The sequence below is a fragment of the Bos grunniens genome, chromosome 29 (genome assembly GCF_055505025.1).
Source record: "Bos grunniens cultivar Pamir isolate PY7600 chromosome 29, Bosgru_T2T1.0, whole genome shotgun sequence".
NCBI classification, from domain to species: domain Eukaryota; kingdom Metazoa; phylum Chordata; class Mammalia; order Artiodactyla; family Bovidae; genus Bos; species Bos grunniens.
The window spans coordinates 25091735-25102125 of NC_141193.1; the positions used below are offsets into that span (position 1 = coordinate 25091735).

Here is a 10391-nt window from a genome sequence, read left to right on the forward strand (position 1 = left end):
GTATGCGGTTCAGTGGTAATAAATACATCCATAATGTTTTATAGCCATCACTACCATCTGTCCCCATACATCTTTTATCTTATGAAACAAAGGCCATACCCATTAAACAATAACTTCCCATTCTTCCCTCCCTCCAACCCCTGAGAACCACCATTCTGCTTTCTGCCTCTATAATTTTTACTAAACTTTGCCACCAATGGAATAGAGAGTCCAGAAACAGACCCTCACATTTATAGTCAATTATTTTTGACAAAAGTGTCAAGACCATTCAATGGAAAAGAATAGTCTTTTCAACAAATGGCATTGGGAAAACTGACTACCCATATGCAAAAAGGAAGTTAGATCCTTATGCAATACCATATACAAATATTAACTTAAAATGGATCAAAGACCTAAATGTTAAGACCTAAAACAGTAAAACTCTTAGAAGAAAATATAGGAAAAAAACTTCCCTAAGATTAGATTTGGCAGTGATTTCTTGGATATGACATGAAAGATATAGGCAACAAAAGAAAAAAATAAACAAATTGGACCTCATAAAAATTTAGAAGTTTTGTTCACCAGAGGACAGTGTCATTTACTTCTTAGATGTGTGAAGATTGTGGTGTTTTCACTGATGGACAGCATTTGCTGCATCTCAGGCAGTCCTGCCACAAATGTCCTTTGACCTCGTGAAATGAAACTGTAATCTTTCTTTCTAAAACTGGTTCTTTTTTTATAAGGATTTTATATAACCTCTCATGCTCTGTCTGAACCAGCATAACCTTTTGAGGGTCACTTTGCCTTCTCTGGTGAAGAAAAAAAACACAATACTCAAGAGAAATTTGTCTAAGAAATTTTGTTTTTCGCAATCACAATAATGTTTATGGTGGTAAAAAGTTGGGGGAAAAAAGAAGTCTAAACGCACATTTTGCCTATTGCTTGCTTATTACCTTTCAGTTCCAAGCCCACCATTCATTGCTTGCTCTGCTATAGTGGAACTGGACCTTTTAAGCATTTTCCCCTTGCTAGTGGGCTTGATATTAAGTTCTGTCAATAGAGGGCTTAGGGTGATACTAAGGAGGAAGAGACTTCCCCCCTCCAGTGTGCTTTTTTGGTCCTACTGTGTGGCTGCCAGGGGTACAAGTGGGGTGGTGGTGCTCACTCTGTGTAGCTTCAGTGGCCCCTCTGTAAACTCCTCCTCATTGAGTTTCAGTGGCCCCCATGGTAGTCAGTCAGTTCTACGCGCCGCCCCCTGCCCACAGTGAGATGGCTTTCTAGTCCATTCTACTGGCATATCCCCAGAAGGTAGATTCTTATTGAAGATCAGTAAACCTGACAAACCATCCCCCCACCACCTCCCGCTACCGGAAACTTCCAGCAGACTCCACCAGCATCTCAGTGAGTGGTTCCCTGTGTACCAGCTCCAGCCTACAGCAGCTCATTGGATTTTCCCTACCGTCCAGCTGGTCCTGACCATCACTCTCTAACAAGTTTTGGATCTCTGCCCTGGAGGGGAAGGCACTCTTTCCCGTTTACTCCTAGCTTGGATACTTCGCCTCAGTTCTAGTGGTGATGACTGCTGTCTATATATGCTGGTCCTATGATATGTACAGCTTTCAACCTCTTCCATTAATCTCCTGTTCCTAGTTACTAATTCTTTTTGTTGAACTTTCTTTGTCCAAATTATTGCGGTTTCTGTCTCCTGACTCGATCTTGCCTGATATATCTATTACTGAGATAAAGATGAGGGAACTCCGTGGCAGTGCAGTGGTTAGGAGTGGCACCTTCACTGCTGGGGCCCACGTTTCATCCCTGGTTGGGGAAGCTGCACAGCACAGACAAAGAAAAAAGAAAGAGCAAGAGAAAGGGAGAAGGAGGACATACACATAGAATACTATAGAGGAACAAAAAATAAGTTAGACTTCTGCTTCTGTCTATGAATGATCAGCCTCTACAGGAGTTGCCTTCTTTCCATAAACAAATAGAAAATTGTACAAAATATATGAAATAATTATTTTCAGGTCTTGCACAAGGGCCAGCACCAGTCCGTGAACTTTGAAAGACAGGAAACGAGAGCTGAGCCTTCCAGCTGCCCCAGCCTACTGCATCGAGGCAGCTTTCAGCCTGCAGCACAGACATGGGTTACCCGAACCAAGCCAAGTCAAAAAGAAAGATAGAAGTGTGCCAAGGAAACCAGAGTGCCAGGAACTTGGAGGGTGGAGTTCTGCAAAGAGGTTATTCCACAGAGGAAGCACTCTGGAGATCTCCACAGGGATCCCTGTGAGTCTTTGGCTGAGTTCTGTCTGTGCATACGTGGGGTAAAGAATCCGTGAGGCTGGGAACAAGAACCACCCAGAAGCAGTAGGCCAAACACTTCTGGGAGCTCCCAAAGGGGGAGCTGGGGATGTGGAAAATTCCACAGAATGGGAGACCTAACACCATAGGCATCAGGGAGAGTGTTCAGAAGGGTCATAGTTCAGTAATAGGGGTGATTATTCTTAGAGTACGAAGAAGGCAATGGCACCCCACTCCAGTACTCTTTGCCTGGAAAATCCCATGGATGGGGGAGCCTGGTGGGCTGCAGTCCACGGGGTCGCTAAGAGTCGGACACGACTGAGCGACTTCACTTGCACTTTTCACTTGCATGCATTGGAGAAGGAAATGGCAACCCACTCCAGTGTTCTTGCCTGGAGAATCCCAGGGACGGGGGAGCCTGGTGGGCTGCCGTCTTTGGGGTCTCACAGAGCCGGACACAACTGAAGCGACTTAGCAGCAGCAGCAGCAGCAGCAGCAGCATTCTTAGAGTAAAGGCTGCTCTTGATCCACCACCACAGAGCTTAAAACACACCTCAGAGAACCAGACTGACTCAGAGAACGTAACTGAATCCCAGAAGGAAACCCAACACTACTGAACAGAATACAAAAAATTCCTGCACTCAAGTGTAAAATTCCCAATGTTGAACATCTAACCAAAGTTGTCAGGCATTCAAAGAAGCAGGAAAATATCATCCATGACAAAGAAAAAACCACCACCAAAACAGCCCCAGAAGTAACAGAAATGGGCCCTTAAAATGTTTATCAATCTCATAAATACAGTCATGATGTAAAGGAAAACATGAACATGATATGGAGAAAACTGAAAGATAGAATTTGAAAAAAAAAAAAGAAATTGAACTTCTAAGAGATGAAAAATACATCAAATTTAAAATACACTGTATGGGATTAACAGAAGCTTAGAAGATTAGCAGGAAAGATGATTGAACTTGAAAAAGACTGCAATGGAAAATATCCAAAGTGGAACACAAAGAGAAGAAAAATGAACAGGGGACCAGCAAGTGGTGGGACAAAATCCACATGTAATGGGGGTCACAGAAGAGGAATTGGGGAGACAGAGAAATGTTTGAAGAAACAGTAGCCAAACATTTCTCCAGTTTTATGAAAACCATAAACACACTGATTCAAGAAGTTCGCCAAACCCCAGGTAGGAAAAGCATGCAGAAATGTACACAAAGCAGCCTCAAAATCAAATTGCTGAAAATTAGTGATAGAGATGGAGAAGGCGATGGCACCCCACTCCAGTACTCTTGCCTGGAAAATCCCATGGACGAAGGAGCCTGGTAGGCTGCAGTCCATGGGGTCGCTAAGAGTCGGACAGGACTGAGCGACCTCACTTTCACTTTTCACTTTCATGCATTGGAGAAGGAAATGGCAACCCACTCCAGTGTTCTTGCCTGAAGAATCCCAGGGACTGGGGAGCCTGGTGGGCTGCCGTCTACGGGGTCGCACAGAGTTGGACACGACTGAAGCGACTTAGCCAGCAGCAGCAGCAGTGATAGAGAAATTTTTAAACAGGCACTTTCCCTATGATCCAGTAATCCTCCTCCTGGGATTTACCCTAGAAAAATTAAAACTTATGTTCCCTTTAAAAATTATATTCAAGTATTTATAACATCTCTATTCAAAATAGCACAAAACGGAGTTATTGCCGAGCATCTTTTGAACCAGAGCGACGAGGCGTGCGGGCAGGAGCAGCAGGCACCTGGGCCCCAGCCGTGCCGCCTCGTTACGTAAAAAAAAAAAAAAAAAAAAATAGCACAAAACAGGAAACAACCCTAATGCTATTTGACAGGGAAATTGACAAACTGATACAACCATACAGTGGAATAATATTCATTGAGAAAGAACTGACTATTGTACAACATGAGTGAATCTCAAAAGTGTCATTGCTAAGTGAGAGAAGCCCGTGGAGAAGCCAGTGGAAGAAGGTTATGATTCCATTTACATGAAGTTCAGTGGTTGTCAGGGACCAAGGGATTTAGGGAGAAGGGATTGACTTCAGAGGGGTATGGGGAGTTTTTTGAGATGATCACAGTTTTCTCTGTCCTAATTGTGGTGGTAGTTACACGATTGATACATTTTAAAAATTGTATCAATCGTACACTGAAAATGAATGTGTTTTATCCTATGTAATTTATACCTCAATAAAGCTTCTTCTTAGAAATGGAAAAAGGAATGTGTTTAGATTTTTTTCTCAATTGACCCAGGATGTATTGTTATAGGAGAAAAGCCAGTTATGAGTTAGCAAAAAGTTCATTCAGGTTTTCCAGTAACAATTTAGAGAAAAAATCTGAATAAACTTTTTGGACAGCCCAATATGTAGTAGCATATGTGGTATGATCACCTTTAATGAAACAACACTAAAAACCCCTCTATGTGTATCACTGTGTATCCCTGGGTACCTCTATATGTATAGCCCTTTGTGTGTCTAAAGATGTTCACAAGCTCCTGGATAAGTCTTTGGCAGAAGAATACACACTAGACTGTAACACTTGTTACATCATGGAGCTAAGAAGAGGAAGAATATTACAGTTTTCTTTATACATCTTTGGATGATTTCATGTTTTACAATGAATACCTGTTATTTTCATGATTTAAAAAAATCATGAAAATAATGGAAAAGATATCAGACTAATAGGGGGCTGTGTATGTAGGAAGAACTCTGATGGGGGGAGGAACCCACCATGTCAGTGCAGGGGCGGTCGTTAAACTTGACAAAAAAGGAGATCTTTGGTAACCTCTGAGAGAGCATTTGGATAGTGGGGTTGGGGCAGAAGTCAAGGTGTGTAGTGTGGAAGCAAAGCATGGACTGGAAAGAAAGGCTTTATGAACCACTTGTTCAGGAAGTTTGTCATAAAAGGCAATGTAACAGACAGGACAGTTAAGAAGGGAGCCACAGGATTAACTGGAGTTTTTTGTGAGAATAGGTAAAAAATGCTTGTGGCTTCTTGAAGGCCAGGAAAACAGAACTAGTGGACAGGAACTGACCAAAAGTGTTGAAGAATGCTATAAAATGATGATGAGGAGAGGTGGGAGGGGAAGGGTTGCAGGGACAGAAATAAAGAGTTCTCATTTTCCTAGAATTCAGTTGTGTTTCATTCAGAGTTGTCATAGACCTAGGAATGCACCTTTCCCAACTGCTGTCTTAGTCTAAAGAGCTCAACTTCCTAACAGGCAACTGGGCCCTGATCTGGAGCATCACCTGTGTAACCTAATGCAGATCACTTGGGACCATACCTAAAGCTGAGCTCTGAAGAATTGATGCTTTTGAACTGTGATGTTGGAGAAGACTCTTGAGAGTCCCTTGGACTGCAAGGAGATCCAACCAGTCCATCCTAAAGGAGATCAGTCCTGAATATTTATTGGAAATACTGATGCTGAAGCTGAAGCTCCAATACTTTGGCCACCTGATGCGAAGAGCCAACTCACTGGAAAAGACCCTGATGCTGGGAAAGATTGAAGGCAGGAGAAGGGGATGACAGAGGATGAGATGGTTGGATGGCATCACCAACTTGATGGACATGAGTTTGAGCAGGCTTCAGGAGTTGGTGATGGACAGGGAAGCCTGGAGTGCTGCAGCCCATGGGGTCACAAAGAGTCGGACACGACTGAGTGACTGAACTGACTAGGCTTTGTAAGCCTCAGTTTTCTCATTGGTAAAATGTGGTAAGTAATAGTACCTACCTCATATTGTTGCCGTGAGATAACGCATTCAGAGAGCTTACATTACCGCTCACTGCTCATCGGGGGCAGTCTCTCTGACCTTCTGTGGTCCAGTCCATGTCATCATGATGTCACAATGCCCTCCTAGACTCCAACTTCTCCACTAGAGAGTTGTGGATGCTTTGGAGCTAAGGACTGGAACTGACATGAGAGACCTCTACCAACTGAGGGTTTCATGAGCACACTCCTTTGTCAAAATCTTGGTGAATAGTCTTTCACTGTGCAGTTGTGTCTTAGAAATTGTTTTACTTGTTATCATGATCGTGCTTGGCTGGATGCTTTTTGTTGGATTTGCATGTTACTTGGGCACATTTCCAGAGTTCGTGGTAAGTAATGACCTTGCCTGTTAATTCTTGGTAGTCAGTCTTGGCTCTGGCTCACCCTCCCAGCTGGGATTTCTGACCAAACAGGAAAGATGGTTGCAGTCTCACCACTAATAAGAGGTCAGGATGTGGTGGGAATAAAGTTAGTTTCCCAGGCTACTTCCCATCCCATTGGGACATCTTTAAGCCTTTACCCCTCCCCTTGGTTACTTAATACCGCTTATTTCAAAGCCTGATGGAATCTGTAAGGGCTCTGCTAGAGACATTGCCTGACTTCTGGATTTCAGGCCAAGTGGATCAGTGGTTGCTGGGAGGAAAGGGAATGTGGGTATTGGTGGACGTTTCAGCAGCCCTTCCAGTCACATTCAGGGGCAGTTACCTACTGGGACAATGAATAGGGCCAGCTCTGCCTTTAAGTTTCTTTTTGCCTTAGCCTCCAACTCTGAAGTGGAAAGAGAGGTGGGTTGTTCAGGAGAGCAAGACACACCTGAGGAGCCAGCCTTTGGATGAAGATCTGCAACTCTGAGTGACTGTGACAGTCTGTTGAGCCGGATTCCTCCCTTTCAAGAGAACGTGATAGCACCCAGAAATGTCAATGGAAAGTTTACTTTCCTCTGGAAAATAAAATGAACTGTGAAACGGGAAAGAATTTGAGGAACACTGCTGAAGACAGCAAGCCCTGGTTCAAAGATTTTTTAATAACGACACCTCCTGGGTATTCTTTTCAATGACTGTTCCACCTATTATTTTTTCCGTGCAGACTCTATAATAAATTAGACCAGCATTTTTAATGCCCCTTTTAGCAGATTCTGAAACTTGAGTTAATGTAAATTTGAGTTCAGGTCCTAACTTTGCAACTTCCTGGCCATATGACCTTAGGAAAGTTTAATCTCTCTGAACCTCAGTTTCTTCATCCATGTGGTGGAGATATTCCAGTATCTTCCTGTTTTTGTGAGAATTACAGTTGGAAATTCATGTGAAGCATTTAATGCAAAACTTGACAAGTTAGTAAATGCTAACTTTAAGTAGTAAATGCTAACTTAACAACTAGGCCAAATAATGGACTAGTCAACAGACTTACTGGTGACTATGACCTTACCTACTTACCTGCTGCTGATGCTGCTGCTGCTGCTGCTGCTAAGTCGCTTCAGTCGTGTCCGACTCTGTGCAATCCCATAGATCCCCTACTTAACCTAGGGCCACAAAAACCAACCCATTTGTGAAGCTGAACATAGCTCTCTGGACTTAAGACCTCTCTCATTCACTCCACTTGACCAGCCTATCTATAGGAAACATTAGTAACAGTGCCCTTTTAGCAAACCATCTCCTGGGTTTCTTGAATCCCACCCCATTTCATTCAGACTGGTTTTTTCAAAGATGTTCCCATTGTTAAAGAAACTTAACTCTTAAGAGTCTTAATATTATAATATGCAATTACAGGAGCAGGTTTTCTGGGAAGCTTCTCCAGAAGGCATGGGTATCAAGCAAGTCCCAGCCCTAGGTATCCTAGGAGCAGGGCATGATGGGGTTCTTTTTTTTTTCGCCATATGCTCCAGATTTTCTATGAAAGTATCCGCCCAACAGACCTGTGTGGAGTGGGGTTGCAGGTGGAGTCACTGGGCGCCTATTTAGCTTGAGCCGCTGCCACAGTGTGATCCTGACCAAACCACTGAAATTGTGTGTGCCTCAGTTTCTCCAGCAATGAAATGAGCAGAATAGCCCATCTTCCTCCTCTTCCCTTCTCAGGAAAGTCAAGAGGAGGCTTTCCCTTCATCATGAGGGTTTAACTGTACCATTTCTCAAAATGCAAGACTTTTCTTCTTTGAGTAGCCTAACAACAGTTATTCAAGTTATTTAAGTAATTGCTTATAGTGTACATAGCCAGTCACTCCTCCCCATTAATCCATAGTGAGTTGTTTTGTTCACAGCAATGTCTTGTGCATCTGATTGCATAAAACAGGTAGTCAAACTTTTGGCAGGTGATGAGTTAATAAAGATAAGATGCCAGCTAGATCCTAACCACACAGTCATCAAAGAACAGGGCCCTCCTACTCAGAGTTCTTTAGCCCCAAAACACCGGACACCCTGGCCAACTGTCCCATACCTTCTCACTCTGACTGGTCCTCAAGGTCACAAGAGTTGATGTCACAATTGGTGTCCGAGCTCTGGCCCCCAGATAGCCATGGCGAGCCACTTCAGGTCAAACTAGACCACGAAGCTCCCCAGCCAGGAGCTACCATGCTGGGCCATCCACCATCTGGTCTTGAATGAAGACAGCCCAGTTTCCAGGGCTCGGAACAGAACACCACACCTTCCAGAACCACCTGTTTCACTCTGCACACACCACCAGCTAAGAAGCCCTGCAATGATTGTTGTCTTATGGATGCTTCTTATTGCAGGAACAATGTGGAAGGGATACAAATATCCCCCAGGAGGGGTAAGTGTGTTCTCTATTCCTGCTTTGAAAATGTATTCCCTGGGATACATGAACCAAGCACCAAAATCCAACTTTAGAATCTCTTTATTTTAAAAAGTTACTCTAGCACACCTACTTCTATTGTTATTCAGTATCTATCTGTTTAGAGTTGAGAGAGTTCCCTGTGCCTTTCATGTGATCTTTTATACATCCTTTCCTGAGTCTTTACTCTTAAATTCTTTAATGTCTTTCCAAAAACAAAAACAAAAAGCTGGAGATACAGAGGTAAAGATATTTCAGGTCTAGAGTCAAAGCTGCCTGACAGACATGACCTATTCTCGTACTTACAGGACACTTCATATGCTCTGCCTTCAATTTCCCTTCTTAAATTAGCCCACATCAGCAACCCAGGCTTAACTGTCCCTCATCACATAAACACTGGGTTGTAAAACTGTCCTGTTGGCAAATGTCTTTCCTCTCTTATGTTAGACCCTGGATGTTTGTCTTTACTACTTGTGTGCTCCCACACTGCTAAGTACCAGTGGCAGCTGGGCTTAGAGGCATTAGGTGAGGCAGAACGGGACACGGCTACCCCTGCCTGCCCTTGGGAAGGAGGGCAGTTCCCGCAGCCCCACACCCTAGCCAACACTAGTCAAGACCCACCTGATCTCATTTTCTCCCCCTAGACCCCAGTGGAAATAAGCAAAGATGATCCTGGTGAAGTGATGCAGCTCTGAAGCTTTCCCACCCAGCTGTACAGTTCCTGATGGTGTCACATATAAAGTAATTGCGCATTATTTTGTCACATTTTATGTAACAAGTTACCACACTTTTAAAGATGAATGAAGACATGGTATTCTGTTAGCCCAAAACAGGGAGATGGAGAGCGGGGAGGTAGTTGGGGGAATGGGAGGGATTGGGTCCCCTATTTAATAATCCATAAAACTGGCATTAAGACTAAGATCCTTAGTTCAATTTGCCCCCTATTCAGTACCCTTGAGGAAATTCCGTAGAGCTCTTTAGACCTGTTTCCCACATAATACCTTTCTCCTGGGTCCAAGGACCAGGATCCAGGCAGGGGTGGAAAAAAGTTAAGAGACTGAAGCAACTTTAAGCCTGTCCTCTGGGTGGGGCTATTTCTCTGTGGCCTTTTCACAGCTGTCATTAAGAACCCAAAGCTTACACCATATGGGGAAAGGGGATTTTAACACTGGGTGCTAGATACTATTTGGCATTCTAATCCTTGTAGTAACCCTCTTGGCCACTTTTTACAAAGTGGCAAAAATGAAGTTGGGAGTGAGTACATTACCAACCCACACAGTTCTGTGTAGCAGAGATTAAGATCCAGGCCCTCTCCTTGGCATGCTCTTATATGCCAAGGAAAAGAGCTGAGCAAGAGAGACTGCGTTTTCCAAGATCTTGACCACCTTGGTTCAAATGTCTTCCTCACCTAATAGCCCAGCGGTTGCCTTTTCTTTTAGCAGTGACCACTGCTGAGCCTGGCAGCACCAGTAGAAACAAAAGCTAACTGCCCAGCCCTAAACAGGATGCAGTTTTGAGTTCATGAGACCCAGAAAAGGTTCCCATTCTTGTGTATAAGACTCATGCTA

At 43.6% G+C, this 10391-nt stretch overlaps 1 protein-coding gene across 1 annotated transcript; it reads left to right on the forward strand.

Moving 5' to 3' along the window:
- Positions 1-6161: 6161 nt before the first annotated feature.
- Positions 6162-9578, forward strand: MISFA (mitochondrial sheath formation associated). The gene is made up of 3 exons (XM_086385158.1): positions 6162-6368; positions 6799-8802; positions 9468-9578. The coding sequence occupies exons 1-2, from the start codon at positions 6300-6302 to the stop codon at positions 6889-6891; spliced, it is 162 nt and encodes a 53-aa protein (XP_086241284.1). The 5' UTR covers positions 6162-6299; the 3' UTR covers positions 6892-8802; positions 9468-9578.
- The last annotated feature ends 813 nt before the right edge of the window (positions 9579-10391 follow it).